The sequence below is a fragment of the Phycodurus eques genome, chromosome 1 (assembly GCF_024500275.1).
Source record: "Phycodurus eques isolate BA_2022a chromosome 1, UOR_Pequ_1.1, whole genome shotgun sequence".
Lineage (NCBI taxonomy): Eukaryota > Metazoa > Chordata > Actinopteri > Syngnathiformes > Syngnathidae > Phycodurus > Phycodurus eques.
Genome location: NC_084525.1, coordinates 18,570,789 through 18,586,491, shown reverse-complemented (window position 1 = coordinate 18,586,491; position 15,703 = coordinate 18,570,789). Strand labels below are relative to the sequence as shown.

Below are 15,703 nucleotides of genomic sequence, written 5' to 3'. Positions count from 1 at the left end.
CATTAGCTACTTTCAAAGCTATCAGCCAACAGATTGGTGATAACAAGCAGGGTGCTCAAATGTGTGCAAGAGAGCAAATATTTGAATGCCAGTGGGAAACTTATTTTTCCCACAACTTAAGATTTGAGTCACAATATGTGCTCTTGATGCTGTTTGTCTAGTTTGCAACCCACTTTATCTCTGCTGGTCTCTTATCTCAGGAGACCCCATGAAGGGAATGGACAATTTTTCCCTCTGTCAGTTTTATTCTTGTTCCTTTTATTTGTAGAGAAACCTTTCATCTACTTTGATTTTCATGTAACTCTCATCTTGGCCTCACACAAATCAAGTTTTTAAAATGTTAAATGCCATTATGACTAGAGTTGGGCATCGAGAATCGAGAACCGATTGGAACCGGGACTAACGTTCCGGTTCTCCCGGAACCGTTAAAATTTAAAACTTTCGGTTCCCAGTCCTCCAGCCGCGAAGAAGTGGTGAAAAGCAACGAAGAAGCGGTATAAACCAGCGAAGAAGAATGGGCACGATGACGTGCTTGTGCCCAACGGCAGTGGCGGGGAACAAAAGTGTGTCTTTGTTCAAATGAGTTGAAAAACTTGTTTTCTGAGGTGAGGCTCACTGTGTCACACTTTGAACACGCCTACTCTATAGTAAGTGTACATACAAGAGTGCCCTAATTTAGACTTCACTCCCTTAATTCTTATTTTTTTCTGTGTAATTTGGTAATATCTTTTGGGTGATTATTATTATTAACATATTTTTTTGGGGGTAATATCTTAAAGTGCAACCAAACAGCAGAATCAAAAGTCTTGGGAATTTGACACATCACAGGGAAGACGCTTGTCAACAAGCTGGACAATGAAGGAATGAATTAAAAATTGCAAAGTATGTGAAATCAGGCTTCAAAATGGTCAAGAATTTAGACATTCTTTCAGCTTTCAGACGCTGTGGGCGTGCCGCTGAGAGCTCTGAAAATCCCGCCTCTCCTGTCAATCAAATACTCATACCACCTTCCTTCTTTCACTGTGCGACCGAGATATCACACGCTTTGCAGAGAAGCAGCCTCTGAGTCGGCATAATGACCATAAACCGTGCCGCGAGGACAAATTTCCCTCCTTTGAAATTCACGAACAAAGCACTTCTGTGGCCACAGAATGGTGCTACTTAAGCGGCAAAAGCCATGCAACGCTCTCCTGGATCAAAAGGAGGGAAGTAGTCTGTGAGCCTAACGGCACTAACGCTGATGTGCTGGACCTCCAGCGGCTTCTCTAACCTCTCTGGCAATGAGCTGCGGAGTGGCGGAACTTGTCCGTTTTACCGCTGCCTCGCAACACAACGTGCATAGGGTGCCAGACGGCAAGACACGTTGCCCAAATAACACAAAACATATCATACTTCAGGGAAGATGTTTTTTCAAACTGTGGGCATAGTTTCATGGCCAATTGCACGCTATACTGGTAGAACTGGGTGAAGTTATTTATGAACAAGGCAGTGAAATTCCACCGAATGGCCACTGCATGTAAAGGGGCGCTTGGTTTTTAGATAGTGGGGTATAGACCCAAGGCACGTGACTTCACAAGGGCTAGTTTTTAGCCCTGCCCACAAAATCAGGAACATTTGGGAGGTGAAAAAGAGTTTTAAGCAATATCTCAACAATTCAGTACGATATTGTTCTCAGTCTTTGCACTTGTTTTTAGCACTTATCTTCAAACATATTGAATGTACTTAGAAACAAAAGACAAACACGAGCTTGGTTGCATTTTAATACAAGCTTTGGGATGTATTTCCCATTTAGAGGCGCCACACTATGATGGAAAAGAAGATTCCAAATGGTAACCCGACACCTGAACAGCTCATGATGAATATTTGATGTGAGTAGAAAATTTTAGACTTGGTAGGAAAAATTCAGGTGGCATCTTTCTGTGCCGGATACTTTATTGGATGCAAGAGTTCACCTAGCCAGCAGAATGGAATCGTTTTGTTAGCCTAATAGCATAATTGCCCAGGTCATTTTTAACTTAAAATACCACAGTGCTTGCAAAAAAAAATACAAAATTCTGTACATCTGTGTAGATTCTCAGTCATGCAGGTCATGTCAGTCCACATAGGTTGAATCGAGGCAAGTGGACTTATCTGGTTTGTTGAATTAGTTGTGTTTTTTTCTTGATTCTAAAAATGTTAAAAATTTACTTTGGCAAATATGCTATTAGGCTAATGATTTACAATAGTCTTCAGTTCTTGTGTCCACTTGTGTTCACATGTCCAAATTTCACTGTCATTTGCTCCTCACCATTTTTAATTGAAAACAGGTGAACAAAAATTGTTTTTTTTTTGGCCATTGGTTTACGTGACAACAGAATTTGGGATCTTGAAAACATTCTAAACTGGTCTTAATGTGGGAGTGTCACGGTTGCAGGTTGGTGTGGTGGAGTTGGTGGCAAAAGGTGGTGGACCCAAGTGCAGAGAAGCAGGGGAGGAAAGGTGGGAGTACAGGAGTCTAAAAGAAGTATTTTCAAAAAACAAAGGCAAACAAGGATCATGGAAAAATCTAAATAATACATTTAACAAAGTCTGAGATTTGTGAGACATGACAGCAACCACAATGAACAGATGGAGGGCCCTTTTTTCGGAATCGCCAATCTACTAACCTTTACCCCACCTTTCCTTTACCTTTGTTGGCAGCCATAAATGATATAGTGAGAAACATGCCTGGAGGATTACAGCAAACAGAACCATTTTGATCACTACACCAAGCTGCATTTACAAACAATGAATCTTATACAGCCAGGAGAAAATGCTGAGCCCCTCAAAGGAAACCTAAACGCCACAAAGGTATGAGTAACTTTCATTAAATAGAGGACAAATGTCTCCCTTCACGGGCACATTTTCCAACTGATGCTTCGAGGGCTTGTTTTCTAAAACTCCGAATGGTTTCTGTGTTGCTTGTGGACTAACTGCGCTGAAATTACAGTGCAGCCTGGATAGAATTGATTTGGATAACATGTTCTGGTTGAAGCAGGCTGGGTTCAATTACATGGTACAACAACAGTCTTCTTTGAGTTCTGTCAGACGTGTCAAGCAATATGTTGATTTAGACATTCATTCAACTCTGGCAGTGGGTGGGTATGCTCAGGAACAACAGGATTGGGGTTCACTGGATTCATCGGAGGTTTGATTTGAAAGAAGAGTGGACCAGTGGAGCATGTGCAATTGACTCATGGTACTATAAAACAATTAGCTAGCGTGCATTTGTTTTTGTGTCTGAGTGTGTTGTCATTAAGTGCCACAAACTACTTGCTTTCTAGCTACACCATTATAAATCTTTAATGGCTATACGAATAAACAAAAAGTGATTATTTACTTCTATAAGGTAGTTGTTTTCACTTTTTTTGGTAGCTGTGTTTTATGCTGAAAATTAGTTGATTCTATTTTATTGTTTGTTCACCTTGAGTAAAAAAACAAAAAATAAAAAATACTCCACATAGAAAATACAATATCAATTTTGATGTTGCTAAAAAAATAACATTTTCCATTTGACAAATTTGTGATTAGCTACAATTAATCACAGACAACTATACGTATGTCTTTGAGTAAATGTTGGTTACATTTAACAGTCCTAGTTAAAATATGCAAGAAGTGTTGAGAGGAACAAGAACTTGGCAGGAAAGTTTTTAGCTCAAAACAAAACAAAAAAAGCTGCTCTTTACTGTTCAGCTACACATAATTAATTAGTGCTCAGACTGATGAAAACAACGATACAAAACACTTTTGTAAAACCATATTACAATAAATATCAAAAGCATTATTGTGCTGGTTTTTTTTATTATACTTCCCCCGCTTAAAGCTGATTTTCAGAGGAGAGTAAACAAATGATTGGGAGTTTAAATGATTCTGTAATTAGACACAATTTGCACCACAAATTACCACCACTAATGCAGCTATTATTATTCAATTAGCACAAGAGTGGAGAAAAGTTGGGCAGCTTGTTTTCTTTTGCTACCTGAAATACCTGAAGTGGAACTACACGTTAGATGTTAAAAAATACAACATAATGTGATCGTGTTCCACAGAATACCAATAAGTGCGAAACATGTATCAACAATGCTGTTAAGGGAGGGAGTATCAGTATATGAAATAGTTTATCATTTCTCACATTTAACAATCGTACAGATGTGTTACGTTAGAAGTGTTGTTCTCTTCCTTATTAGCAACCCTCTTCTCACTGTCTGATCTTCAGTACTTTGTATGCAACATCTTGATGAACACTCAAGTTGCAATAATGCATTCATTACATGTGCCTCTTTGGAGGAGTTCCAGGCATCCATTTTTTTGTCCTCATTAGGGTTGCGGGTGAGCTGGAGCGTATGCCAGCCGATTTTGGGCAGGAGGTGGAGTACATCCAGGACTTCTTGCCAGTCAATTGCACAATTGGAGGAGTTTCCCAATAGCAAGGGAAAGAATTGTCATTATTTTCAATTAAATCAACCTAGAATGCACATTACAGATGCTTAACTGTAACTGCCTTCGATAGAAAGAAGAGAATAGAAATGTATTGCATGGAAAGTGATAGATTTGTCTGTTATTATTGTATGTTATTATAGCTATTTCCTTTAATTCATTCCTTTAATTGTGCTAATTCTCTATAATACCTCTGTGTTTCAGATGTACTGTTTTTCATCTAAAACAAATGAGATGTGTGATGTTTGTTTGTTTCTGCTCCTCATTCGTCATGAAAGTTAAAAGTGTTTAAGAGAGTGTTTGTTTCTGATATATTAATGTCTGGCGAACTTCAATATGAAATGTATTCATGACAATGTTATTTATGCAGCATCTCTATTGGAACATCTCTGTGAGGCGTTTGCATATTCTCTCTATACTTGTGTGTGTTTACTCCAGGTACTACTTTCTCCCATATCCTAAAAACTTGGTACTTATGGTAATTGAAGACTCGTAGAATATCCTTGTTGGTCAATATACAGTATGTGCCCTGTGATTGACTGGCAACCAGTCCAGGATGGATGGCTGGATGGATGGACAGACGAATGCATGATGTTATTGAAAACAATGTCTGTCTGGTTTTTTTCCCCCAAGTCGACTAAATTGAGTTTCAACCATTGTCACAGAATGGATTGTGGTCAAATTTCTAAGTACCACTGTACTGCCTCAGAGCGCAAATCTTCTTCCCAGCTTTTTCCCTATTTGGAGGCCCATTCTGAATGAAGTTTTGGAACAGGTTTAATGGTGGAATGCCACTCCCGACTCCATCCCTCCCTATTTCGCTGGGCTTGGAACCGGCACTGATTTGGTCCGGCTTGCCCTTCCAGGCGGTCTCCCGCCCAAGTACTAAGCAGGTCTGACCCTGCTTCATTTCAAACAAGGATCAAACAAGCTCAAATGTTCTCAGAGAACTATGGTTATTTTTGTAAAGGCAAAATTGTTGATACAACTTTTGTATTGGATACTGATGGAGCGTGTAGGTGTATATAGCCCATCATCCAATCTGCCATGATAGATTAGTCTTTTACATGTACTCACGGGCTGGAGTGACAGTGCTGCTCTCTCGTGCCAGTGGAGGTCCACACCCTGCTCGAGTGCAGGCACTGAGGTGAAAGAGGTAGAGGCTGCCCTCTTCTAAGCCCTCCAGCTGCCAGTGGGTGGTGTCGGGCCCTGTGATGTTCATTTCCCGGGAATCAAGCACCTCCTTTGTGGTCTCATTAACTGCAGGAGAGATGTTACATCAGTTCTCGTGACTCTAGCTTTCTTAGCTGTGTCCTGGCGATGTCTGGACACTTAAATAGGGGTCAGCGGCTGTTGGAGGTGGGTGGGGGATGAATAGGTGTCACACCCACTCATGCGGAAAACAAATGTCGCACATACATGTCATGAAGTGAGCTGAGCAGGAATGCATTAAAATGTCAAGAGGGAGATGAGGGCGGAATATAGAACTCAAAAGAAGAGAGGGTAGAGTTTTAACAAGTGGCATTTTATGAAGAGGGTAGGAAGCAAAACAGCGAGAGAGATGGCATCACAAAAAGTGGATAAACAAAGTAGCAAAACCTGAAGAAAGCTAGGAATGGGAGAAGAAAGAAGAAAGCATTTGCATAAAGTGTAGGTGGTGCAAGGAAGTGGGAATATAGGGGCAATCATGAGCAGTCGAACATATCATCCAACATGCATTATAGATCAAAGTGCAGCGCGTGTGTGCCGAGTGTGGAAAGCAACCTCGACGCCAGTATTGAAATGCACGTGACGACTGATGCTGAGCCAAAGCAGTTCGCCACCATTTTTAGAAGCTTTCAAGTGCTGATGAACGCCATCAGGTTAGTCATCAACTAATTTAGACACACAGAGTGGATGACTTTGCAGCACTTTATCCGCACATTCAATACACAGCTGTTTTTTTTTAATGTGGCAGAGATACAAAGGGATCTGGTGTTATCATATCATTACATAATTGAGCTAATGACAGTGTAAAAAGCAGAGCCCCTCACCAACATTTCTCATGCATCTGGGAAAAGCTTGTGAATGGGTGTGGGCATCAGGGCAAAAGCAGCCGAGACATGAATGATTGTTTTGGGAAAATAATCTGCAGTCTCAGAGGATGTGAGCCGCTAGAAGACTTAGGAAGTCATCAGTCTTTTGGGTGTTGGTAGGGCCTACTTCAGAACTAAACACTGCCATCTAGCGTTTAATATTAACTCACACTGAGTAGAGGACAGGCTTTCTTTGATTCCATCTATCCATCCATTTTATTAACCACTTATTCTCACTAGGGTCGCGGGCTGCTGGAGCCTATCCCAGCCATCTTCGGGCGGGAGGCGGGGTACACCCTGAACTGGTCGCCAGCCACTCGCAGGGCACATAGAAGCAAACAACCATTCGCACTCACATTCACACCTACGGGCAATTTAGAGTCCACAATCAACCTGCCATGCATGTTTTTTGGGATGCGGGAGAAAACCCACGCAGGCACGGGGAGAACATGCAAACTCCACACAGGCGGGGCCGGGATTTGAAAATGGTCCCCAGAACTGTGAGGCAGATGTGCTAACCAGTTGTCCACCGTGCCGGCACTCTTTGAATCCAATTACTGTATTTTATAGTAAACCCAGACCATTGACTCACTTGAGAAATCAATGTATACATATTAACATGTCTCACAATCCTTATGACGAGATAAAACCCAATGTTTTGTCAGTCTACTATACTTCAAAGTGCTTTCCATTTGACCATTCAAAATAAACAAGCCAAATTGGTCTGTCTGCTACAAGCAACAAATGGCAATGCCAACATGTGACGTGACCAGCAAAACAAATTTGTCTAATGTATCGCATTGCTGTTGAAAAAAAGTATTAAGATTTGACAAGGACATCATCTGATATAACCTAACTGAGGTGGTTGATTTAAAAAATGCTTTCATGTAAATCAAACCTTATGTACTGTATGTGTGTATATATCCTCAATCTGTTAAACAACCTTTCTGCACATCAAACAATGTACACAATGCCACACACAACATGTAAACTCAATGTGCCACACATTGGGTTGGTGCAGTACGTATAGGCCAGCCTTAAGTAATTGTGTGTGTGTGTGTGCGTGTGTGTGCGCGCGCGTGTGTGTGTGTGTGTGTGTGTGTGTGTGTGTGTGTGTGTGTGCCTGTTTACACATACTGAGGTGGTACTGTAGGAGGTAGCCTGTCAGAATGCCGTTTGCCACCAGTGGTGGACCCCATACAAGCCGGATGGAATCTTTCTGGGCATTGGAGGTGGTCAGAATGGGTACCTTTTCTGGAACTGTAGAAAACTATCATTATCTTTTTGTTTGTTTTATTTTACACTCAATGTATTACAAATGTTTTGCATGTGAGTGCAACCAAATCAACATTGTTGAACAATGCTACTTTCTTATTTAACGAGTGTCTCTCACACTGTCTTTACTTAAGGGTAAGCATCATTCTATAGCTAATGTAGTGTTTTTTTTCCTGTGTATATATATACATATATATATATGTGTATATGTATATATATGTATATATATATATATATATATATATATATATATATATATATATATATATATATATATATATATATATATATATATATATATATATATTATATTTTTTTTTTTTTTTTTAATGTAATTATAATTTATTATACCAATCCTTTGGGGGAAATTCAACTCACACTCTGCTCCTCTTATTTTGCACGAGCATCTCTTCTTGCCATTTTACATTGTGCAAATACATTCATTGCATGTATTACAAATATTTTTGCACACGTGTAAAGGCTGTGAGTACATGAGGAGCACTTGGGTGTTAGGAGCTGTATCTATATATAGTTAGGTGATATCAACACCTCACCTCCTTCTGGAGTGTTGAAGGTGACTGGATCACTGCTAGGCCCATTTCCCTTCTTGTTGAAGACATTGACAGTGAGCGTATACTCTGAGAAAGCTTGAAGGCTGGGCACAATGGCGTGAGTCCTCTTCCCGGGGAATGACAGCATGTGGCGTTCATCCAAGATCCTGTCAGGATTCAGGAAACTTCGCTTCTTCAGCAAGTGAACCTGTAAGAAGCAGGCAATGGTGAAATGCTGCCTTTAAGGGGAAAAATGTCCATCCAGTTGGACTTCAAATACAGAGCTACTTTGCTTCCAATTTCCTTGTTATTGTATTATTATATTGCGGTGTCATGCGGTGGCAAGAGCTCATCTTTAGAACCTGAAGGTCACCTTTCAATACCCGCTTCAGACACAATAAAAATAATAGTTTGCATCCTGACTATTCTCAAGGTGCCCTTGAGCAAGGCACCAAAACCCATCGGAAACTTAGCTTGCTAGCCTATGCTTGCGCGCCCCATCACTCTGATGCCTCTCCTTGCATATGCCTGCACATGTGTGGTCTGCTTCTTTTTGAGGAGTGCAACAAGAATATACATTTGTATAATGTTTCTTCTTTGTTAATTAGTCTGCATGCAGGCACGGTGGGCACATCAGCCTCACAGTTCTGAGGACCCCGGATCAAATCAGGCCTCGCCTGTGTGGAGTTTGCATTTTGTCCCGGTGCCCGCATTGGTTTTCTCCATGTACTCCGGTTTCCTCCCACATCACAAAAACATGCGTGGTAGGTTGATTGAAGACTCTAAATTGTCCGCAGGTGTGAATGTGAGTGTGAATGGTTGTTTGTTTATTTGTGCCCTGAGATTGGCTGGCAACCAGTTCAGGGTCTACCCCCCCTCTCGCCCGAAGATTGCTGGGATAGGTTCCAGCACGCCTGCGACCCGAGTGAGGTTAAGCGGTACGGAAAATAAATGAATGTCTGCATGCAGCATTTGGTGAGGTGTGACAAAAAAAAACGAACAATGACACATATTCGTGTTGTTGTTATTTATTGCCCAGACAGGCTGCCATCTGGTGAGGTGTCAGACGGCCCCTTCACTTTCCTCAGAACAGCGTAACAGCATAACAGATTTTTATTCACTTGAGCCTTTCAGGCAGAGCTCAACGGGGCGGGCCGCTGTCTGCGTGCATCGTCAAAAAACCGATGCGGCTTCCCACAAACAGATGGTTGGATGTGATGACCTCTGTGCAAGCGTCTGGTGAGGCATATTTGATACTTGTTGAACAGCAACAATTGCGGTGGGAAGGAAATCTCAGAAATTACAATTCACACCACGTCCCCAGACACATAGCACACATTGAGCCTCTTTTATAACTCGGAGACTACCTCCGAAGACCGCTAATTCACCAGTTCGACTTTATCACCTCGCTCCCTCCTATCTGTCTGACCTCCTCCACAGCAACAATCCCACTTGGACTCTCAGGTCCGCCTCTTCCATCAGGCTCACCGTCCCTCCAGCCCGTCTGTCAACCATGGAGTCCAGAGCCTTCAGCCGCTGAGCTCCTTGGTTGGAACCCCCTCCCTCCAGACATCAGGAACATGGACTTCATAACCAGTTTTAAAACTCACCTGAAAACCCTCCTTTTTAGAGAGACCTGTGAACTTTGATTTTTGTTTGCAAAGTTTTTCTGCTGGTACTGTTTGTCCTGATAGTTGGCAGTCTGTTGCAAACTGTTCAATTCTTAACTTTATATATTTGTTTACTGTACATTTCATTGTGCACTATTTGCATATACTGGCCACTCATGCCAGATTAGCATCTGCTCCATTTGCACACTGATTAAGGAGTATCTGCAACATTTGCACAACCAACATTGTCCCAGATGATCGCACTACTCGTCACTTTAAACCGCATACACTCCTTGAAGTCTCAGCGCCCTTTGCACAATGGTCATTGTACCGGACTATTGCAATATTAGTCATTCGAACTGCTCTAAGTGCTAGAGGACTCTGCATCTTTTTGCACAATTGTTTTTTGTCAATGTCTTTATGTCTCCAAAGTGTTCTGTAAATTGACTGTCTGTTGTACTAGAGCGGCTCCAACTACCGGAGACTAAATTCCTTGTGTGTTTTGGACATACTTGGCAAATAAAGATGATTCTGATTCTGATTCTGATTTTAACTGTGTTTTCATTGTCCTGCACTGTGAACTTGAGTGGCTTGAAAGTCACCTTAGAAAATATTAATTATTATTATCCAGCCATCCATCCATCCATTTTCTGAGCCGCTTCTCCTCACTAGGGTCGCGGGCGTGCTGGAGCCTATCCCAGCTATCATCGGGCAGGACCCTGAACTGGTTGTAATTATTATTATTATTATTATTATTATAGGACAGCGACACAGGAAAAGGCTGATAAAAAGGATGTGTGCACAGAAGTGTAATAAAGGCAAATCTGTGTTCTGCGTTCTCTTCTGCATTTTAGTCTTAATTCTTTTGAATGTGGCAAAGATCTTAAAGATCTTAATTTGAAATCACCACTCCATTATCTGATCACTTTTAGATTAATAGATATACTGTTCTTTTGTCTCTGAAATATTCATTTCAGGTATTATCTGTATTGGTACTATTTTTCCACAACACAGTATTTATACAGCTGGTAGTCTAAATCGCAAATCTGTTACTGTGTTGTCCTACCAAATCAGCAGGCAAATTATGCATGATAGAAATGAATAGATAACTGTTACATGATATATTAATAGAAAACAAATAAGTCATTTGAGTATTTGCCCACAAATCATTTCAGGGAGGTGCTTGGTAAAAACTTACATGGTACCCCCTTAGCTGACCTCTCAGTGTGGCAGGCGGAACCGGTGTCCAGCTCACTCTCAGAACAGTTGTGTTAATCACCTCCACTGCAACATCCCGTGGCGCTGCAGTTGGAACTAAAGCACACATGGAGGGAGGTCACTCAACTCTACAAAGCCTCCAAAGTCTCTTAACACTACAGTCAAGCTTCTGGATTGCAGGACCATTACTGCACAGAAATGTTGCTGCGAGTATTTTGGTTGAGCTGCTAATGGTGGTACTAAATGGGCAGGCAAATACTGTATACTTGAAAACAGAATGCCCTAAATCATCTTTTAAGTAGAAGGGGGACACCAAACATGAGCCAAAAGAGTTCAACATAATTTCTGCTCTACATGGTAGCTGGATAGGATGGAAGCAAAGCAGACACTAGAAGCAGCAGCATCGCGCCTCAGTCAGCCTATGCTGCGGAGCGTGTCGTGATCTAATAAAGGTCGCCCAGACTCTGAGACAGAAGTGGTACATTTCAGATCTCACAGCTCTACAAAAGGTTATTTGGCACCTGCTGCATTTGAGGGTGGGAAAAGTCACTACTGCACAGCGGCACAGGCAAACAGGGAAAAAAAACAAAACAAAACAAAAAAGGAACTTAACCTGACACATTTTCCCGTAGACAGTGGCGAAAGATGACTGAAGAGAGGGTGGGGTACGATAAAAGGAAGAATTAAGAAAATCATAAACAATGTGGGCAAGTTCAGCCTCAAGTTAAGAGAGAAGAGATATTTAACACAGCTCGAAAATTTAACTTCCCTTCTTGACCTTCCCACTTTGTGTGTGACTGCTGAGGATGAAACTGATTGGACGAAAATGCTCGTTAATTCTGGGGAAGGCCATCTGACAAAATATTGTGGTGGTGGCATGGTGGGCGAGTAGACAGCAAATTGACCTGTGTGTGTGTGTGTGTGTCCTCCCACATTCCAAAATCATGCTTCTTAGGTTAATAGAAGACAAAATTGTCAAAATTGTTCTTGGTGTTAATGTTCGTGTGAAAGGTTGCTTTTCTATATGTGCCCTGTCATTGGCAAGTGACCAGTCCAGGGTGAAAATCCCACGGCCTTAGTCTGGATAAGCAGTATGCGAAATGGATGGATGATTGTGATGCACCGAATTTTTGGCTGAAATGGCCCAAACTGCGCCTTTTGTCACAGAAAGAACACGGCCGAAAGAAGACGATGAGATGACGCAAGCAAAAACCGCGGCCGTCCTATCAAACTGTCCTAAGGTTGGGTCGCTACTAACGCGGCTAACACGATGCGAGTTGTGGAGTCGCGAATTCTTCTTATTCTATTAAATATTATACTGCAATAACAGTCCCGCGGTAATGTTTTTGACAAAATTTAAAAACTATGGAAATTCAGACATTGTTCTGGAAGTGAATTTCTGTAGGTTGGTTGCTCTGCAGTCACAGCCATAAATGTTCGGGTTTCCCACGGGATCCCGTGGGTCCCGCAGGATTCCCTTTAGACGTGAGTGAATTTCAGTGTTTAAGATGTTAAAAATCAGTATGTGTGTGTTGTTCTTCAATTGAATTAAATCAACAGCTACTCTGCTGATTGCAGTGATGTAGTGTATCCATTAAAACCCCCAAAATTATGCAGATTTTTATCTCCAACGGAAATTTTGTAGAACGCACTATTGCGCGTGTGAAAGCTTGTCTTCCAGCACATCCACAAGAAATAAATGTAAGGATACAGTATATCTATAGTTACGACATCAAAGTTCACTCACCATCTTCTCCAGAATAACCTGTAGAAATTCTAGGCTCTGGTCCCCATCCGTGGCTATTCCTGCTCTGAATTTTGATCTCGTACGGGATGAATGTTGATGTGTTCCTCACAATGAAGGAGTGTCTTTTGACCAGATGTTCTGTCCAGGTGTCATCCACAGCGAGTTTCCTGTAGCTCACCTTGTACTCCAGGTCTGGGCCGTTGTGTTCAACAGGCAACAGTGGCTACAATGGGAACATTTCATTGGACTGGATCCTAATACATAGAAATGTTGTAGTTTAGCAAAGTCTTACCTCCCAGCTAATGTCCATTTGATTTGGTAGATGGCCTTGGATTTTAATGTTTTCTGGGTTCCTATCAGGCGCTTTCAAGGGTATTTGTAAAAAATTATCACTTTTGGACACTGAATGATGCACAGATGGTCAATTTCAAGCTGCGACAAAATGCTTTTAAGAGGTTGAAAAACATAACCAAGTATCCTGCTGCAGAATTACAGTGTGTTATTCTGGTGTGCCCTATTCATTTAAAGTTGTGAAAAAATCCCTAGAGTAGGAACCAAGTGCGTGAGTGAGTGAGTCTCACCAGCTAGGGGGGTTTTGTAGAGCACAGTGGGCTCACTAGGGGGCCCAGGTCCAACAGCATTCACAGCGTACACTCTGAACTGGTAGTTAAGATGTCCGTGGAGTGCCAGCTCGGCTGTTGCCTGGTTACCAGGGACTTTGAGGAGCTCCTTCCACTTGCCTGGCTCCCATTGGCTCTCCTCATACTCCACAATGAATTCTGTATTCATGCAGGAGATCAGGGCGGTGCACATTTCATCATCACACACATGCTCATTTTGACTTCTGAAATGATACAATGGACATCCTGTTTCTGATTGTTATTTATTTTTTAGTGAAGGGTCAATGTGTGGTTCGACATGAAGACAATGCTGATATAATTTAATAATATGATAAGATGAAGACCTTTGTAAATACAATAGCCAGCAAGGAAAACATATTTCATAGTTTCTGTTGTTGTCCTAAATTATTATCAAAATAACCAATTATATTTTTCACATTTAGAAGCACAGGTTAAACATTTATAGTAACACAAACTACTAGTTCAGAAGGCACAGCACAGTGTAGAAAATATTCAGAAGTTTGAACTTATTTCTGCCTTATTCTATGAGTAGTTTGCAACTGTAATATTACAATATAATAATAATAATGACAACAACAACAGCAGCACAATAACTATGTAATAACCTTTTAAATGGGCATAAAGTTTTTGTGAACATGAAATAAAAAAAGGGAACACATAATTCACGTCAGTTTTTGCTTACCTATTATGGAGCTGTTGTGATCACTGCCAGGTACCCAAGCCAGACAAATATTTCTCTGATTCTTGAGTTCACTTATCTCTACATTTTGCGGGGCATCAGGAACATCTGTAGCATACAGCAACATCTAATAGTCAGGTTACAGTAGCTTTTTAAAATGTTACAATGAATGTTTAACCTGATGTGTCACACATTGGTAATACATCGTGCAAAACATTCTCGGGCACCGACAATTTTTGGTGGGCTAATTACTAATAAAATTGTGTGCTATATCATGTATTACAATATACTCAATATATTGTTATACACCACTCACTTTCCTGAACATGTTAAGGTGATGAAAGACATACAGTAACTTACTGAGATGTAAAATCGTGTATCATTCAAGTTTTACAATGGAGTGCTTTATTTAATGCCTTTTGTTCCTTCTCGCCCTTCGTACTCGAGGGACTGAGTTAATTAGATAGTTTTTTTGTTTTTCTTAATACACATGCTAACACGAGGTAAATTACTTCAAAAACAGCACTATAAGGATTAAGGGTGTGTGTATATACATATATATATCCATCCATCCATTTTCTGAGCCGCTTCTCCTCACTAGGGTGTGCGGGCGTGCTGGAGCCTATCCCAGCTGTCATGGGGCAGGAGGCGGGGTATACCCTGAACTGGTTGCCAGCCAATCGCAGGGCACATAGAAACAAACAACCATTCGCACTCACAGTCATGCCTACGGGCAATTTAGAGTCTCCAATTAATGCATGTTTTTGGGATGAGTGCCCGGAGAAAACCCACGCAGGCACGGGGAGAACATGCAAACTCCACACAGGCGGGGGCGGGGATTGAACCCGGTTCTCAGAACTGTGAGGCTGACACTCTAACCAGTGGTCCACCGTGCCGCACATATATATATTTTATTTTACATTTTATATATATATATATATATATATATATATATATATATATATATATATATAGTTTAAATTTTATATATAGTTTACAGTTTACAGTATACAGTTTAAATTTTATATATATATATATATATATATTTTTTTTTTTTAATTTGAAATTATATATATATATATATATATATATATATAAAATTTAAACTGTTCTGTATGAAATACAAAATAATTGACTAGCACCATATGGTGGTATTTATTCTGTTGATACATAATCACAAGGCATTGGAATATGTTTGGAATTCACAGTCCATTACATCCTTTCCACACATGGCCAATCACTACATACTGTGTATACTGTATACAGGTATAGAGTATTGTGAACAGCCTTACCAAGCACTGTGAGAAGGGCGGTAACATTATCCTCATCCAGACGCGTTCTGGCCATGCACGCATAAACTCCCTCATCCCTCAGGTTCACGTTCATGATCTGCAACATGCCATCACCCACGAAGTACCTGAACATAAAAGCCTTTGATTTGGTCATGGTTTG

At 40.9% G+C, this 15,703-nt stretch overlaps 1 protein-coding gene across 15 annotated transcripts in view; it reads right to left on the bottom strand.

The window, feature by feature from the left end:
• The window catches only part of LOC133404972 (neural cell adhesion molecule L1-like protein), a 54,883-nt gene that overhangs the window by 17,855 nt on the left and 21,325 nt on the right, over nucleotides 1–15,703 (bottom strand). For 7 of the 15 annotated variants that reach the window (XR_009768910.1, XM_061681569.1, XM_061681552.1 and 4 more), the window contains exons 15-24: nucleotides 15,544–15,668; nucleotides 14,255–14,359; nucleotides 13,513–13,710; nucleotides 13,224–13,294; nucleotides 12,932–13,154; nucleotides 11,798–11,833; nucleotides 11,165–11,280; nucleotides 8,360–8,564; nucleotides 7,668–7,790; nucleotides 5,533–5,715 (exon numbers count right to left, since the gene is read on the bottom strand). Coding sequence is in view for 12 of the 15 variants with exons in the window: in XM_061681569.1 (XP_061537553.1) it covers nucleotides 5,533–5,715; nucleotides 7,668–7,790; nucleotides 8,360–8,564; nucleotides 11,165–11,280; nucleotides 11,798–11,833; nucleotides 12,932–13,154; nucleotides 13,224–13,294; nucleotides 13,513–13,710; nucleotides 14,255–14,359; nucleotides 15,544–15,668 (1,385 nt within the window). In the remaining 3 variants the exon portion in view is untranslated. Of the gene's footprint in view, nucleotides 1–2,667; nucleotides 2,707–5,532; nucleotides 5,716–7,667; nucleotides 7,791–8,359; nucleotides 8,565–11,164; nucleotides 11,281–11,797; nucleotides 11,834–12,931; nucleotides 13,155–13,223; nucleotides 13,295–13,512; nucleotides 13,711–14,254; nucleotides 14,360–15,543; nucleotides 15,669–15,703 lie in introns of all 15 variants that reach the window. The other 8 variants (XR_009768908.1, XR_009768911.1, XM_061681561.1 and 5 more) reach the window with 3 other exon arrangements.